Genomic DNA, 19,527 nt, shown 5'->3' with positions numbered 1-19,527 from the left:
ATCCTCAGCCACTCACAGAGCAGCATCAGCCCCGTCTGGTCCACTCCTCTTGCGAGGCGGTTTAATTCGGTAATGGCCAATATGCGCCAGAGCCTCATTATGCAGCATTTGAAATGGTCCCTGGCCATGTTGAGGCTCGAAAAACAATTAGCAGAGAAACAGAAGGGAAATGAACTGTAAAGAATCAGGGCTTGATGACCGAGGCTTTATCTGCTCTCAGTGGAGGAGAAACAGAGAGAGAGAAGGGGGGGATTGGGAAAGGAAAAAAAAAAAAAATGTTCAGTATGCCACATGCTTCTTGGGTGTGTAAACGAGCCGGCTGGCCTGAGGGAGCCTGGGCGATGAACTCCACTGAGGGGGATTGAGTTTGCAGACAGAGATTGCAGCAGACAGAGGGGTCACATGTGATCAGGTGAATGCGTACGGCCCCCCCTCCAGGGGATCGGGGGAAAGGGGGGAGGCGGGCTGAATTGTGAGATGGAGGGGCAGCCAGGTAAGTGCTGGCTTTGCAGAAGGTTCTCTGCTTGCATTCAAGGGGCAATGGCTCTGTGACAAACCCCTCTGTACCATCTCTGCTGTACTGATTGATTACAAGAGCAGTCTGACCCAACCCTGGCAGAGGTGCAATTACTGATCCACCACTGCAGCAAACAACACGCAGCACACAGGCCTGCCTGCATCTGAAACAGAGACGGCAAATCAAAATACACTCGGCCACATACAAATAAAATCTGAAAATATCCAAAACTGTTTCAGTAACTAAAAAAAAAAAAGAGAGATTTGCATGCAGTGACCCATATGTATTCACTTCTGTCCCTACCCTTAGACCAGGGATGTCCAACCCTGCTCCTGGAGGGCCACTTGCCCTACAGAGTTTAGTTCTGACCTCAATTGACCTATCGGTAAGCCCCTCCCCTTGAACGCAGATGAGCCAATAGCAGTTGAGAATCAGTTGCGCTGGGACCGGAACTCGGACATCTTTAGGTGTCAGCGCCATAGAGATGCATTGGAAAATCCAAAGCTCTCATCGGTTTGATGGTGTTTATGCTACAAAAATGCTAAAACGTAGTGCCTGAGGTACTGTAACACTGATTCCAGGTATCCTGAGAGGATTTTCTGTTTGTCATACTCTCGTTAAGTTCCCTGCTAACATACAAACCGAAATAACTAACTGTTCTCGCGTCATGTAACACTGTAGGTCAAAAACACGAAGGTCTACATTTCAGTGCCTCTCCATGTTAAACTGGTTATATGTAAATTTATTTCATTTTAGATATGTTTAAGGTCTACATTATCTGTCCTACTAAGGAGGACTCATATTTTGATGGGTATTATAGTCTCCGGGTAACGAAAGGAAGAGCTCGCACGCAGTTTATCGGAGTTGTTTTGCAGATACAAAGTTTACCAGTTATTAACTGCACCCCCGAAAAGGCATAAGGTCTGTGTATATGTATGTTTACTGTTAGTTGTTTGAGTGTTTTTGTGTAATTTGCGGTGTATGTTAATGGTAATGCAACGGAGAGAGATAGTTTGTGAATGAGACGTTAATGCGCACTTCTTATGCTTTGTTTGTTCAGCTCTTACTATGATTTTTTGGAGTGAATAACGATGCTATAAACTTGATAAACCACCAGTTAAGTTTGGCCATCATTCGGACGGGATATACGCTACAATCGGTGTCCAAAAACATCTTGGGATAAGGTTTTCACACTGACAGCTGAACATTGTAAGATATAGCAACTCCGTTTGTTTGTCCGAGTTAGCAACAGTAACTAAGGGGGGCGGGGCTTACCGATAGGTCAATTAAACACACCAGAACCAGCTAATCAAGGTCTTCCAGGCAGGTGTGTTGAGGTAGCCTGGCTCCGCCCTCCTACGTACTTCCGCTCAATTTTCATTTTCCTTCAGTACTCCGTCTGGGATTGCGGTATATTCTCTGTTTTTTTCCGGTCAAATGTTAACCGGTCTAATCAGCGAACAGAGGGAGTGGCTGAGAATGATGACGTTGATGTCGTGCGTGCGCTAGTTTGAGATGACATACGTCACGACCAAACGTTAGCGATTGGTTATGGCAGATCCACAGTGGCTCTGGGCAGATCCAATAGTTTTAAACTTCAACAGAGTACCCGCCTTCAAGGAAGTTAACGCTTGTCAATGGAGAGTGGCAAGTCTCTCTGTACAAAATGTACAAATGTACGAGAGTCTGGTAGGACCAGGCTAGTGTTGAGACAGGCCCGAGCTAAACTCAGCAGGACAGTGGCCCTCCAGGACCGGGTTTGGTGGACACCCCTAGCAGTGCGTAGCCAGACGTTAAGACTGACGACAGAAGGACAGGACCCCACCCCATAGCAGCTTTCATTAGCCAAGGACCAGCCAGAGAGCGTCTGACTGACATGTAAAGCATCCAGTCACAGTTTGTTTTGTTCAGCGTCAAGTTTAGGGGTGTGAAAATGTAACTTCGATGTCCCTTCTAGCGTTGTCAAAAGTTTGCAACCAAGTCGGTACTAAAATGTAAAAAATGTGACGCTTTAAGCACTGTTGAGTGGAATCGTAAACACCTCTGTTTGGCCATAGAGTGGTGCAGTTATGATACCACTTTGGAAGGGAGTTAGCATTTTAGCACTTCCGGTTCCCTCGTCTCGTAGTCAATGGGTTTTGGTTAAATGGCTGAAATAAGGTCTGCGGTGAACACAAGCTCAAGAGACTTTCACGGTTTATTCTACGACATAAAATGCATCTGTATTACCACACTCGTGTTTTTTTGAAGCCGTTACATGTCTTGAAAAAGGCGGTTGCTAACAAGTGGCTGAATGGGACCACAGAGGCTGTCGAGGAGATTAAATGTCATCACGACGAAAAGGTAAGCTCAGTCCGCTTTTACAGCCTCATTATGCTCATAATTGTGCTCTTATAAAGTAGTCAAACTCAAATGTTCTGGGAAAATGTTTTTAGTTAATAACTGAAAGAGTTGTCGGAAGCTTAGTGATGGTGACATTGAAGTCGTAGGACCGCTGTGTAGTTCGCTTATAGCTTACCTTTAGCTTTTTACTTCTGGCGACTGCATTTAGGCTTCAAAATTCATAAAAGTTGTGTTCATCTGTGATAATTATCTTGATGGAAAAAACAGTGCAAGTATGAAAACTTGTTTTTTGTGATAATCCAAAAGCCTATGGGACAATCCTATTGGTTTTTCAAAATTTCAGCACCAACTTGGTACCGACGTTGGTATTTTTGACAACTCTAGTCCCTACAATAACAGACCGGTGTGTTAAACTCTTGGACTTATTTTAAAGAGTCTATGCCGCAAACCTTACATACTTCACATACTATTGAAAACCCAGCGTTTAGTTGATCCTGATAAGCGCTCATTGTCACAGTTGCAAACACGATGAGGTTTGGCTTTCCATGAGGGGGTTTGGCTTCACAACATCATAACAGGTGGACCGTTAAACGCGACACACACCTCTCCCAGACATCCTGTAGAATTCAACCAATCAGATGTCAACTTTGAAAATCCAGTTAAGTGTGACATGCATCAGACGTTCAGCCAGCGCCCAGAATGAGACTATAGGACACCCCTGCCTTGGACCGTCTCTGTAGGAATATAGCATCTTTGTGGCAACCTTTGCTGCAAATGTTAATCATTTGTTATGCCACCGACTTGTAACAGGATTTCAGTTCATCATACGTTCTGATAAATGTCGCAAATACCAGTTGAACACGTACTAGCTGATAAAATGATAAGCATGATTTTTGGACTAATGTCTGCCTGTAGGCGACCTCACCTCGCACAGCAGGGGCGCAGCTGAAGCGTCTGCGTAACTGGTGCAAATTGTACTCAAAACATCCAACATTCATTCCCGATGCAAAATTTCCATCTACATCGTGCAGGGGGTAAACAGAGCGAGGGAGATGTGAAATGTTTTGCAGCTACAGTCTTATGTTTAAAAAGCAGAGCGCTTGCAGCCTCAGTGATTTGCAATAACATGCAAGCTTTTCGAGTGGCCAACTATTTCCATAAAATTTCATTTGCATTTTATTTTGGAGCAATCCCCTGTCAGCGTTCCAGACGTCTGATGAGAGCGCGGGCCGGCAGAGGCGCAGAGGTCTGCCAGCGGAGTCATACCTCTTTGTTTAAATGCTGTATTGCTGTGGGTTTTTTAATGAACTCTAATAGCAGTCCAGGAGGATTTTAATTAATCTACATGTGCGCACAAAAGGGCCCCACATTTAGCGCTTTCAGAAGTGCGGATGGATATTAAAATAAGACATCTGACAGAACTGCAGAAAAATGGAGGATTTAATTGCTCCAGAGATGGCAATTATTATGAGATTTAGAAAGCCATTTTCAATGGCAGACAGGAGTCATTTAGTCCCAGTCTTAAGTGCAGCGAAGAGCCGAAGGTCACGTCAGTGTTGTCATTACGGCCTGAATAAAGATGCTAATGAAGGGCTTGACTTACTCTCCTCTGCTCTCCATAAAGGTTGCATTAGTGTCGCCCGGCATGAAGACATGGCCATCTTTACTCGTATTAACATGTGACGAGTTTCACCACGAGAGCAAGTGCTAAACATTTTCCACCTTGCGTGGTGAAACCAACACCAGTATGTTCACAATCAACCGGACTGCCAACGCAAGGTACCATGGGCAATATCGCATTCAACTGTGCTGTTAAATAAGGCTGTAGCCATGATTGGGTCCTATTAAAATGAACCTTAAGGCCTGAAAAATGATTGTTTAAATGTTTATTTAACGTTTTACTACACTGTAAAAGAAAAATATTGTTCGTGGAACCTAAAAAAGTAAGTAACCTGGTTTGAGTTCATTGAAATTAAAAATTTTAGTTAATACAATGAAGGAAATTGGTTTAATAAATAGAAACTCAAAATAATATTGTATCTGAACCACATAAATAAAAAAAAAAAGTTGTGATAAATCATGAAAATAGCACAATTTGGCATGTTTCACTGCATTATGACAAATAAAACACAATTACGCAATATGCTTACAAAATCTTTTAATAATATTTGAATAAGGGTGATGTCGATTCTCAAAAATGTCATTGTATTGACTTAAATTTTTAATTTCAATGAACTCAAAATTAAGGCAACCAGGTAACTTATTTTTAAAATATTTTTTTTACAGTGTATAAATACATAATTTTACATAGTACATATATATTTAGATATACTTTGTAGGTCAAGATCTACTGCTGTCGCCTTCCTCCACAAACACACAGAAAAACGTTAAACACTAAAGATTCGAGTGCATGATTGTCACTCATTACTGTAAAACTCAGACAAACAAAAAGAAAACTTCTACTGAACAATTGGAGATATATCCTCTGTTAGACACATCCTTGCCACAGGCTAATTTAGAAAATGGAAGGGAGCAAATTGGCCATGGCTAAAGTAAATGACGCCTATGCTCTTTACATTTACAACTATAGAAATATGAAATTTTGCAGTACGTCTTCCACTATCTACAATACCAAGACAGAAACAAAAAAAAAGGGCTATAGCAGTTATCAAGAAGAGGTTAGTAGGGAAGGGTTTTTCAAACGGTTCTCAAGGTTCATGAGTTGATGAAAAGCTGATTAAGCAAATCGAATGTGACATTAAGATGACAGAATTTCATTTTTGGGTGAACTATACCTTTAAGGTTAGGAATCGTTTCCGCTTATCATGTCCTTTTTAAATTTATACGTATAAATTTTGATGTCATTTTAAACCATTCGGGCGCAAGAAGACGCGAAAGAGAACTGAATTTGTTATACGTGCGCTGCTTTCTGTGTCCTTAAAGGGGGGGTGAAATGCTGTTTCATGCATACTGATCTTTTGGCACTGTTAAAGACTTGGATTCCCATGCTAAACATGGACACCGTTTCATAAGCTAAGGTGGACGTTTGATGGGAGTATTTCTTTGCCAAAATTAGTACTTCCTGTTAGTCATAAGTTTCGGAAAGTTTTTTTCGATCATGGGTCCGCTTGACGTCAACAGGGCGGAATTTCCTTGTATGGGCCGTACGGACAATTCTACCGGAAGAGCGCGCGCGAGAGAGAGAGAGAGCGTGAAAGCAATAGGCTACGCCCATCAAAGCGCTGGCTCGTACAGATGGAATTTGCTTTTCCGGATCAACAACTGAGTTGCGCAAATATTTATGTCTGTTCCCTGCATTTCGGTGCCGATTGTTTTAGAAACAAGGCCCAGTTCGACGCCGGATTTTCAGATCGCCTAATACTGAAGGATGGAGCGGTCCCAACGATAAAGGTCCCAACGTTGGAACCGCAGGTTTGACTGCTTCAAATGTCTGTTTTTGCCTATGCCCATCAAGTAGCCCAAACATGATCACGTATTGATCAATGGAGCATGCGATGTATAGTGTGTGTACATTTGTTTAGCTGGCCACTATATGTGTATGTTTGTGTATTGTAAAAGCACTCCAAACAACAATACACAAAGACTGGGGAAATATGTTGAACTAAATAAGCGCGGTTCTTCATTCAAATGCGCTACTATTCCATGTCTTTCTATGTAAACACTAGCCTGACGCGCAAAACCAGTCCGCTTACTACAAATCATGTCTTCACAAACCACGCGTAAACACACACACACATACACACACACACACACACACACACACATTGTAACACTCGCGCTTGACATGGTGTTCTAAATAACACAAGCCGCTAAACATATTATATAGTTAGTGTAACTTATACCACATAGTTGACGTCCTGCTCTAGTCGTTTTTGCTGCTGCTCCTGTTCAACTTCAGCCTCTGGGTCTGATTCCGGATCATAGATGTATGGCTGTATCTGATTAAAAGCCATTTTTTATGTTGAATAAAGTTTTTCCCCGCTTTTAGGGATGACGCAGCTTTCAGACGCACTCAACACAGTAACAGCGGCGCGCGCTCGACATTCTTTAGCTCCGCCCACACGATACGCCCCCAGCCGCACGGCTTTTTCCGGAAAGACTCGGAACAGCGCATCTTTCTTTTATAATTATAATAAAAATAAAGACTTTTCGGAGATATGCAGGATGCAGTGCTACTCTATAGGTACTCAAGATTGACATGAGACTGACTGAAACTGAGTGTTTCCTCCCCCCTTTAATGTTAATCCAAGAACAAAAGAATAAGAAAACCACTCTGATCTTGACTGAATAACTTTTGTAACTTTAATAAGGATTATTCCAGACTGATCTCATGAAATAGCGTATGTATGACACGCCAATTCGCTATGCCATTTTGGCGTGTTATCAAGACGCATAATCGCTTTTCAGCGTGTTTATCAACGCCGTTTCATTCTATCCCCCTACACTGCTCCTACCCCTAAACCTACCCATCACACACATGACACGTATGACACACACACACTGCCCCTGCCCCTAAACCTACCCATCACAAGAAACATTCTGCATTTTTACATTTTCAAAAAAGCATAATTTAGTATGTTTATAAATCCATTTACATTCACGCGGAATCACACGGCGTACACATACACGCAGAATCACACGGCTTACACATACACGCGGAATATACACGCGGAATCACACGGCTTACACATACACGCGGAATCATACGGCTTACACATACACGCGGAATCACGCGGCTTACACATACACGCGGAATCACACGGCTTACACAAACGCGGAATCACACGGCTTACACATACACGCGGAATATACACGCGGAATCACACGGCTTACACATACACGCGGAATCACACGGCTTACACATACACGCGGAATCATACGGCTTACACATACACGCGGAATCACACGGCTTACACATACACGTGGATAGCTCAAAATGCATACAGATAACACGCCATTTGGCTTTAGAAAGTGGCGTGTATGTTTACGCAAAGTCATGATCTCATGTTGATGATTCTATATCTTATTTATAAAAAGAAAACATTCAAATTTGCGTTGGCGCTGCAGTTGAGACTTGAGACAGAGAGAGCGGTTGTCATGTATACGTATGAAACAGCTTCACAAACACACTTGTGTTGTGTGTTACAAATATTAATATTTTCTGGGATAAAAGTTTATAGCTCAGATATTAACACTGATGTCTACGGAAGTGATCAAATTAGGGTAAATCACCTTTAGAAAGCAACATGACATTTCAAAAAAAGATTATATCGATAAAAATTGACTGTTAAAAAATTGATTTATCATTGAATCATTCATTCATTCAAAAAACACTGATTCACAGTAAATAAACAAGTGAAGTATTTATGAATAAGTAATTGAATCATTCATTCACTGATTCAAAATAGACTGAAGCAATGAACATTTTGTCAGAACCTCTAGTAAATGACTAAAAATAGTTATTTTGTTTAGTTGTCTGTTCAGAATCATGGGATAATCATGTTTGTGATTCTCAATTTATCCAGAATCGGACAGCTCTATCTAAATGTTTTCAGTTCTTTTTTATTTTCCTTATTGGAATTGAAACTGGGAATTCGATAAGAATCAGAATTGATAAGCAGAATCATAAGTGCTAATAAATAAACGATACCCAAACCTAATCTTATTAAATTGCAATTAAACAATCAAAGGCTGCGGGATTTAATTAAAGAAGTATATAATCTGTTGTGCTGCGTGTTTCAGAGTGATAAGCAGCACTCAGTTCTTTTACCAACTTACTAAAACAGAATTTTTTTTTCTGTTTTCTTGCCATATGACCATTAACCAACAATAGAGAACATTAACACATGAATGTGCTATTAAATTATTGAAATTGAAAAAAAATAGAGATTTTCTTTAAAATGTAAAGTGCTTTATAAATAAAATGTATTATTATTATTAATTTACAGGGGGGTACTTCCAGAAAATATTTTACATCTAAAGGGTTCGGCTGACAAAACAGTTTGGGAACCCCTGAGCTAGCTTGCTAAACCTTGCGCAGTTATTTTAAACCAGACACCTTAAACACAGCAAGGATATTCTAAAATCTCTGGATTTGACACCAAGGGGGGTTTACCTGTGGAGCGAGAAAAACATGCTGCCAAATATCTGATTGGTTTGCCTAAACATGCAGATGTTGGACAACCTAGAGCGCTGAATCAGAAAATAAGCATAAACACACCATATTAACTCCCAGTTAAACAGCTTAGTGAAAGTGGTACTAAAATATTGAAATTAGGGCTGTCAAACGATTAATCGCGACTAATCACATCCAAAATAAAAGTCTGTGTTTACATAATGTGTGTACTGTATAATTGTACTGTGTATAGTGTATAAATTTGCATGTATACTGTATTTATGTTATATTTAAATATAAAAAAAATTCTTAATATATACACATGCATGTGTGTGAATTTACATATACTATAATTATACACAGTACACACACAAATACACTATAATGCCAAAAGTATTGGGACACATTTACATTTTACATTTATGCATTTTATCCAAAGCAACCTTCAGTGCACTTATTACAGGGACAATCCCCCTGGAGCAACATGGAGTAAAGTGGCTTGCTCAAGGACACACTGGTGGTGGCGACTGCTGAGAACGAACCAGCAACCTTCTGCGTATCAGTTCAGTGGTTTAACCCACTGTTCCAATAACTTCCATATCCACGGGTGTATAAAATCAAGCACCTAGGCATGCAGACGCTTCTACAAACATTTGTGAAAGAATGGGTCGCTCTCAGGAGCTCAGAGAATTCAAGTGTGGTACTGTGATAGGTTGCCACCTGTGCAATAAGTCCATTCATGAAATTTCCTCACTACTAAATATTCCACGGTCAACTGTTAGTGGTATTATAACAAAGTGGAAGCAATTGGGAACAGCCACGAAGTGGTAGGCCACAGAGCGGGGTCAGCGCATGCTGAGGCTCACAGTGCACAGAAGTCTCCAACTTTCTGCAGAGTCAATAGCTACAGACCCCCAAACTTTGTGTGGCCTTCAGATTAACTCAAGAACAGTGTGTAGAGAGCTTCATGGAATGGGTTTCCATGGCCGAGCAGCTCATCCAAGCCTTACATCACCAAGCGCAATGCAAAGCGTTGGATGGTGGTGTAAAGCACGCTGCCACTTGACTAGAGCAGTGGAGACGTTTTCTCTGGAGTGACGAATCTCTGTCTGGCAATCCAATGGACGAGTCTGGGTTTGGCGGTTGCCAGGAGAACGGTACTTGCCTGACTGCATTGTGGCAAGTGTAAAGTTTGGTGGAGGGATTATGGTGTTGAGGTTGTTTTTCAGGGGTTGGTCTTGGCCCCTTAGTTCCAGAGAAAAGAACTCTTAGAGGGTTAGTTCACCCAAAAATGAAAATTCTGTCATTAATTACTCACCCTCATGTCTTTCGACACCCGTAAGACCTCCGTTCATCTTCGGAACACAAATGAAGATATTTTAGTTGAAAGCTGATGGCTGAGAAAGGCTTCAGATAGGCCTCCATTGGCATTCAGTACATTTACACTCCCAAGACCCATAAAAGGCACTTAAAACGTCGTTACAAAGTCCATCTCACCACAGTGACTCTACAATAATCTTACGATGGGACGACAATAGCTTTTGTGCGCAAAAAAAAATCAAAATAACACCTTTATCCAGCTTGTTCTTGTCTTCCGTGTGTGCCTCCACGACGCATGCGCGAGAATATGAAGCAGATCCGGCGTTCTGACACATGACCCAGAAGCGATTTGTTTACAAGCAGAGGAAGACGCGCGTATCTAAGCTGTTGAATTCTACATTGATCGTGCTTTAGGTCTCGGCGTAGTTCTCAAAATGAGGTTAAAGTGTGCATTTCATGGATTCCCGAACCCCGGCGCTACATCATATTCTGGCGCATGCGTCGTGGAGGCACACACGGGAAGACAAGAAGAGGTTGAATAAAGTCGTTATTTTGATTATTTTGACTATTGTCGTCGCTTCGTAAAATTATTGTAGAGCCACTGTGGTGAGATGGACTTTGTAACGACGTTTTAAGTGCCTTTTATGGGTCTTGGGAGTGTAAATGTACTGAATGCCAATCTGAGGCCTTTCTCAGCCATCAGCTTTCAACAAAAATATCTTCATTTGTGTTCCGAAGATGAACGGAGGTCTTACGGGTGTCGAACAACATGAGGGTGAGTAATTAAAGACATAATTTTCATTTTTGGGTGAACTAATACTTTAATGCTTCAGTATACCAAGACATTTTGGAAAATGTCATGCTCCCAACTTTGTGGGAACAGTTTGGGGATGGCCCTTTCCTGTTCCAACATGACTGCGCACCAGTGCACAAAGCAAGGTCCATAAAGACATGGGTGAGCGAGTTTGGTGTGGAGGAACTTGACTGGCCTGCACAGAGTCCTGACCTCGACCCAACAGAACACGGAGACTGCAAGTCAGACCTTCTCGTCCAACATCAGTGCCTGACTTCACAAATACGCTTCTGGAAGAATGGTCAAATATTCCCATAAACACACTCCTAAACCTTGTGGAAAGCCTTCCCAGAAGAGTTGTAGCTGTTATAGATGCAAAGGGTGGGCCAACTCCATATTAAACCCTACGGATTAAGAATGGGATGTCATTAAAATTCATGTGCATGTAAAGGCAGGCGTCCCAAAACTTTTGGCATTATAGTACATTATATAAACACACTTTTATTTTAAATGCGATTAATCGCTTGAGAGCACTAATTGAAATGAATGTTTAATAAACAATCAATTTAAAAAAATGCTGTTCATGCAAGAAAACGTACAAGAAAACATCACAAATGATCTACGAAAGCACAAATCTGAAGCTCAGGTGATCACCATGTTGAATAAAACTAATCTAATGGACAAATCAGACAATTAGGGAGAATATCTTAAAAAGGTAGTTTAACGTTTCAGTTTAAACACTTAAACTTGCATTGTAATAATTCCGCTACTTATTCTCATGGGATGTGTTATCAATCATTATAGTGTATATACTGGAAAAGTTTATTCGTCATATTCAGCCTTTGTCCCAATTCTTAAATCTAACTGTAAGAACCAATGTTTTAACAACGATAAACATTATCACTTGGCACACAGGCCTTCAAAACATATTTGTAAAGCCTAACCTCATAAAGATTGACTTAAATACAACCACATTTTGAGTTGATATTTAACATCGAAGCTTTAGGGACTTTTCTATCAAATCAAATCTGCTATTTTAGCTCTCTCGCCATTCATAGCCAGATATCCTATTGCAACTTGGTAAAAGATAAAGTTAAAATTCAGCCAGTTACATTGACTATACGTCAGCAGAAAATCATGAGAATCTCACTAAACCGTTAGTACAGGTAACAGTGAAATACAGTGAAAGCTTCCCTTTTAGGTCCTCCTGCTAACAGTAAATGGTATAAACTGACACATGTGATTCTCACGTGGCTAGTGCAGCTTATTAACCACATGGTTGTGAGATACATTACAGCATTGCAGTCTGCAACTCAGACCTAACTAACCGTATAATAACTGGGAAATTGGATTATCTGGACATGCCATTATTTCCACTGCTTCTTGGATCTCAATACTCTTTTACGAAAATGAGAGCTGAATGCCAAACAAATGCAGCCGTCTATAGCACAACCCTTAAGGCATGCATATATCATTAAAACACTTCAAAAAGGTTTTAAAAGAAATCCTATAGCACTGAAATGATTGCCAACATTTCTGTTGTGCTTCAACACTTTTCCACAACAGATATTTTTTTATGGCAGCATTCCAAGACCACTTCCCTGATCCTAACAAACAGTATTCACACACCCACATATAGCTATGTTCAAAACAGCATACTAGCATGCTATTCTCATTATTTTCCCAGTATGCATCCTGCGCGCAGTAAGTGAACTTTCTGTATGCACAGAATAACTGCATTTGTCAAACTAACTGACAGGCGACTTGAATATCGTGTGCATATTTGCCTGCTCAGTAAAGAATGGTAGATGCCTTCTGGGGGAAAAAAGTCAAATTTGTGTCAAATTTCAGAAATGTGCATTAGGCCTTAGAAGTGTGAATGTAGCCTAATAGACCTGATTCTGTCTGTTATGACGTTAATATTAATCAAGCCACTATACTAACAATAAATGTCTTTGTTTCTGAGTGTTTACTTCAACATTTACATGCAAAACTTACAGCAAAGTTTAATTCTTGAATAGGTTACATTAGCCATTGTTTGTTACTCTAATTTGTTATACATTGTTTTTGTTTTTTATCTAATTAATGAGGGTGTCCAATAGCAAACTCATACATTTTTGCTTTGGTTTTGTGAAATTTTACTGTTATCACCATCAACCAGAACATTTCAAAAACAACATAACATTCATAAAAAGTGAATTAAAACTGCAACATGCAAAAAGACATATGCCACTTGCTGAATGAAACATGCAACATACTTAACAAAATAAAGTATGCAAAATATATTACTGCAAAGTATGCACTACTCTGATATTTCAACACAGCCATAGCTGTTACACAAAAACACATATGCTACATACACTAGCAAGAATGCTGCATGAAGGTTAGTCAACAGTCTGTTGTGGTTTGTTTGAACTCTACAACGTTTATTTTCATTAAAGACCGATATATAAACGCAAAATAATCGACATATGTTTGAATAAGTGACTTAAGAAAAAACTTTGACCTGAAACATCCTACTAAGTTACTGACTGAACTTTCATACTTCCAGAAAAGCAACAATGTAAACACAGGACTATACGATTATAAAGTGAACGTATGGACATTAATCAAGTAGGATAAATACAAATTTGAACGAAAATGCGACGGTTTAAAACTAAGAAAGGATCTTTCACCAAGTAGGCTAACAGTTACCGCACTTTCACTTTCACGGATCATCTTAAAGCACATCCGACTGGCAAAACATTACGGGTGCGTTTATGTTATGATAGTTTATACCTCGATATCAGGCAGCTCCTTGCTCAGCATTCGAGCCATGATTCCTCCAAATCAAAACGAAGGAAGATGAAATGAAGAGAGGGCAATACAAGTGTTTGTATTCCGACGATAGTCCGCTTTCGAGCCGCACAGGTTACTTCCAATTAATGCGTCGTCTTCTTGGGAAACTACAGGATCCTTTCGCGTATATAGTCAGAAATGGCTGAAATTCGTCCACTGCGACATCGAATTGACAGTTAAAGCAACCGCGTAGATGTCTAGAGCTTATTGAGGGGTTGGTGGGCACCTGTCAATGGTCTTTCAGCAGACAGATAAAGTTTGTTTGACGCTAACTTTTTGCACAGAGCACGGCGCGTGAACGCTGTGTTTGCTAGCAGGTCTCGGTGAAGACAAATGTAAACACTAGGGTTACTTGTGTAACCCGATATCTTGCCCATACGCTTGGTCAAAAATAATTAATTTTTAAATAATTTCAATAAGTAAGTTATGATAAGTTAAGTATATAAGTCTCTAAATTATGGCAACTGTAGGTAGGTAGGTAGGTAGGTAGACTAGGTAGGTAGGTAGATAGATAGATAGATAGATAGATAGATAGATAGATAGATAGATAGATAGATAGATAGATAGATAGATAGATAGATAGATAGATAGATAGATAGATAGATAGATAGATAGATAGATAGATTTATATTCACATTCAATGATGTTCCTTTCATGCTTTAAACACTGCAAAAATGCTTTTCTTATTTAGTATTTTTGTCTTGTTTCCAGTCTAAATATCTAAATATATATTAAATCAATATCTTAAATCAAGATGCATTGATTAGATAAGTAAAATGACTTATTATTTCTTGTTTTCTGTAAAATCAAATCAAAATGAAGTGTTTTTGCATAAAACAAGCTAAATTATCTGCCAATGGGGTAAGAAAAATACTTGTTTCTTGTTTCTGTCCCTAACAGAAAAAAGATTATTTTTCTTACCCCATTGGCAACAAAAAAAAAATCTTATGTCATTGTACTTATAGTAAAATCATCTTGATTTAAGAATTGTTTGATATTTGGACAGGAAACAAGTCAAAAATACTAAATAAGAAAAGCATTTTTTTTTTCAGTAAATAACATTTTACATTCTCAAAATATTAAATAACAGGTTGAAAAAAATATCCTAGTGTTTAATAATCAGGGCTGGTATAACATTAGCCTATTTCCAGAATGAACCCCTGCAAAACTGTTTTCCTAAGTTACCGTTAATATTATCATCATAAGTTCAGAAAATTACAAGCATCTGTGTTCACACTAATGTATGTAAAATACAATACACGTGTTCAGTCTGCTAACACAAATGTATTTTTATCCCTCGGACTAGCCTGTAAAATGCAGATGATCCCTAAAGGATGGGTTTGTTACATCTAGTACAACACACATCTTGTATTGATCACCTTGTGACAGAAGCTTCTGCATGTCCGATATTGTTTCAATGGTGATGCAGTTCTTTGTAATGCAAGCAGCAGAGGATGTTAACCTCCATTTGTACAGTGACTCGATGTTTGCAGAGAGAGAAATCATTGAATATTGTGTCATATTTTTTATATGTTAGCTCTTCAAATCATTTGATCATCTTGATCTGCAGCTCATTACAGTGACCTTTTAAAGGCTTTATATATTTACCAATACAGTAACACTAATGACTAACTATTAGTAGGTTAAGTATCTAGGCTGCTTTAAGGTGAAGTAGCATAACCGATTTGAGATGCTGTTTAAAATCATGCTAAAAATGAATGTCTTTAGAGGTTGTTAATATTGATCATTGCAGTCATCTTTTGTTCTCTGGGCTTTTATCTTGACAATATGTGTTTATTGGCAAATAATTAGAATTTGTGACTGTGGCTCTGAAAAGCAGCGCAGTTATTGTGGTCGATACTGCAGCAGTGAGACAGTACAGAGTGACTTGGCATTTTAAACAGGACTGCCATGTTTGTGGTTGTGTTATTTGTTGTATTTTCCGCCATCTCACCTCACCCACAGACAGCTATGTAAAAATATTGTAGTATTGCAAATTTGTACTTAATTGTGATTGTTAAGCATTTGTTCTTGGTTACTATTAACACTGGATTCGTAATAAGCTATTTTGGTGGGCTTTTGGTCCCCCAAAACGTAGAATATCTTCATTTTCAGAGAAATCACAAATTAAAATGCAACCAAATTTGCCTCAGTTACTGATATAGATCTACTGACAACATGTCATTTTAATGTTTAAAAGATGTCAGTAGAGCAAGATTCAAAATTGCACTTTACCGTTCATCCAAAAAAATGAAAATTCAGTCATTCCAAAGCTGTATGACTTTGTGGGCTCTATTTTAATGATCTAAGTGCATGTTCTCAAGTTCTCACTTGAATCGTGTCCGAATCCACTTTTGCTAGTTTAACGATGGGAAAATGGTCGGCACGCCCGGCGCATGGTCTAAAAGGGTTGTACCTATTCTCTTAATGAGTCATGGGTGTGTTTTTGGCGTATGTGCAATAAACAAATCGGAGTCTCATCTCCCATTCCCTTTAAAATCCAGTTGTGCTTGCACCATGGCGTATTCGTTAGTACATGGTGGAATTTGCCAACGTGAGACTGAACGAGGAATCCTTTTATTTTTAATATTTAAAAATGTTTGTGTGCTGCTGCGCATCCCTGTGTGTGTAATATGCAGAGTGTACGCGAGTTGTGCACCCGCCTATAGGCACATATTACTAACGCGCCCTTTAAATAACACAAAAAATACTGCGATTTTGACTTTAGACCAGGTTTTTGTTGGTCAATGGCGCAGTCGATTTCAGTTGCCTCAAAATAGCAACGCGCCAAAAATGCGTCTGAACACACCTCGTTTTCAGACCAACAAAATTTCACCGTAAATTTACAGTAAAATACTGGCAGCTGTGGTTCCAGCCATTTACCTTAATTTTACGGTTTCAACACTGTTTTTCCATTTTATGGTAAAATACTGTCAGTTGTGGTTCCAGCCATTTACCATAAGTTTACGGTTTCAACTGTGCTGTAATTTCACAGTAAAATACTGGCAGTTGTGGTTCCAGCCATTTACCGTAATTTTACGGTTTCAACTGTGCTGTAATTTCACAGAAAAATACTGGAAGCTGTGGTTCCAGCCATTTACCGTAATTTTACGGTTTCAACTGTGCTGTAATTTCACAGTAAAATACTGGCAGCTGTGGTTCCAGCCATTTACCGTAATTTTACGGTTTCAACTGTGCTGTAATTTCACAGTAAAATACTGGCAGTTGTGGTTCCAGCCATTTACCGTAATTTTACGGTTTCAACTGTGCTGTAATTTCACAGTAAAATACTGGCAGTTGTGGTTCCAGCCATTTACCGTAATTTTACGGTTTCAACTGTGCTATAATTTCACAGTAAAATACTGGCAGCTGTGGTTCCAGCCATTTACCGTAATTTTACGGTTTCAACTGTGCTGTAATTTCACAGTAAAATACTAGCAGCTGTGGTTCCAGCCGTTAACTGTAATTCTACCATTTCAATGCCGTTTTACATTGTACTTACTAAGGTTACAGCTATAGTTCTACAGGGGCGAAACGCGAGTGCGTTTGCTTTAAACAACGTGGCACAGGGCGTGAAAATGATAACTGCGTCGGGCTGAAACTAGCAAAAAACACTTGCGTCGTGCCTTCCGCTATATTGCGCAGAGTGTATAGGGCCCTCAGTCTTCAACTGTTTTTGTCTGTGCAATGAAAGTCAACCCCATTGACTTTCAAGGTATGTGCAAACATTTCCAAAATATATTCTGTTTTCCACATAAGAAAGAAAGTCATACAGGTTTGGAATTACATAATGGTGAGTAAATGATGACAGATTTCCATTTTCAGGTTAAATATCCCTTAAGTAAGAAGCCGCCACAAACTGAAATCCAAGAATCTGCCCAGATTTGTACTATTACTCGATTACTAGGACAAGAAACATATTTATTTACCCCTTACAATTACATTTAAACCTTTCAAAGTACATATTTTCCCTTTTTGTAAATCTAGCTAGCTAACAAGCAAGCCTAATTACTCTCCAGACAATTTTATTTAACTTTTACAGCCAACGTAATTGACCACAGCGATGGTCTTTTGTCTTTGTGAAGGAATGTCTCATCACTCATCGCAACACAGTTTTTGACCTAAAGCTAATAGTGGGCGGTATGACAAAAATATCACAATTTGAATAATTATACTCACATTATTTAATTCAAATATGATTTATTTTTGTGCTGCATAAACTTGTATGAACCCATAATGCCTGTCAGTCTCACAGGCATCGGCACTAGAGAGCAGATCTCAGTATTACACCGATGATTATTCACTGCTCACTCAGGTCGTTTCTGGTCATGAGGTGAAAGACTGCTTAGTAATATAATGTTATGATAATCTAGATGGTTCATAATGGCCCTCAGCAACATTTACGGTGAGTGTGCATATAGATGTGTCTCGGTCCACATGCAGACAGACAGGGAATCTCTGTGGTGCTGGATAAATGCTGTCTTTTATTCTGTAAATGAAAGAGCATTCGCAATCAGCTGAGTAATGCATGATCCTTTATTGTCTCAACAACATTATTCTGAACACAGTGTGTGGGAGACTACATTGTCAAGTTTTGGCTTGGAAGTGTGTTTAAAAAGATTAGCTCCAAATGGGATTTGCTTCATGTATGACCATGTCAAATCCAATTCCCCAATGACCGTTTCACACGTCAAGAATAATCCTTGATTTAATGTGCTTGTTCTCGCTTTAAAACGTCTTAGTCATATTGCCATCTGTTACACAATTTTATAAATACTGTATGTGTTTGTACATATATATATATATATATATATTATTGAACGGGGTTATTTTAATAAATTCAGCTATTTTTGTCTTGTGGACTATATGTAAACATTTTTTATGTAAAATATCTTCTTTAGGACAGTACTAAATAAAAAATAATGCATTTTCTAGATCTCTCTTATTTTGTTAAAATTATTCACATTTTCACAGATTCTGCAAGTGGTTCACATACTTTTTCTTGCAACTGTATATATATCATGCACAATCCTGATAACAATGATTGTTAATCATTATTATTAGAATTATTAAACCATTGTTTTAACATTTAGATGAATTATTTCATATTAATACATTAATACTTAAATTTTTTTATTACATATTCACTTCATATTAAAAAAAAAAAAAAAGGGCTCATTTTCCAACTCCCCTAGAGTTAAATAGTTGATTTTTACAGTTTTCGAATCCATTCAGCCGATCTCCGGGTCTGGCGGTAGCACTTTTAGCATAGCTTAGCATAGATCATTGAATCTGATTAGACCGTTAGCATCTTGCTCCAAAAATTACTTAAGAGTTTCGATATTTTTCCTATTTAAAACTTGACTCTTCTGTAGTTACATTGTGTACTAAGACCGACAGAAAATGAAAAGTTGCAATTATCTAGGCCGATGCTAACGGTCTAATCAGATTCAATGATCTATGCTAAGCTATGCTAAAAGTGCTACCGCCAGACCCAGAGATCGGCTAAATGGATTCGAAAACGGTAAAAATCAACTATTTAACTCTAGGGGATTTGGAAAATTAGCCTATTTTTTTTTT

General features: G+C 39.0%; 1 protein-coding gene across 2 annotated transcripts in view; it reads right to left on the bottom strand.

The window, feature by feature from the left end:
* Nucleotides 1–14,278, bottom strand: part of dpyda (dihydropyrimidine dehydrogenase a) — a 307,704-nt gene extending 293,426 nt beyond the window's left edge. Inside the window, exon 1 of one of the 2 annotated variants that reach the window (XM_079805615.1) lies at nt 13,888–14,278. In XM_079805615.1, the coding sequence (XP_079661741.1) occupies nt 13,888–13,926 (39 nt within the window). In that variant the 5' untranslated portion in view covers nt 13,927–14,278. The remainder of the gene's footprint in view (nt 1–13,887) is intronic. The other variant, XM_079805614.1, reaches the window with a different exon arrangement.
* Between the last annotated feature and the right edge of the window lie 5,249 nt (nt 14,279–19,527).

This window comes from Gobio gobio, assembly GCF_949357685.1.
Source record: "Gobio gobio genome assembly, chromosome: 23".
NCBI classification, from domain to species: domain Eukaryota; kingdom Metazoa; phylum Chordata; class Actinopteri; order Cypriniformes; family Gobionidae; genus Gobio; species Gobio gobio.
This window is presented reverse-complemented; position numbering and strand designations above follow the sequence as displayed.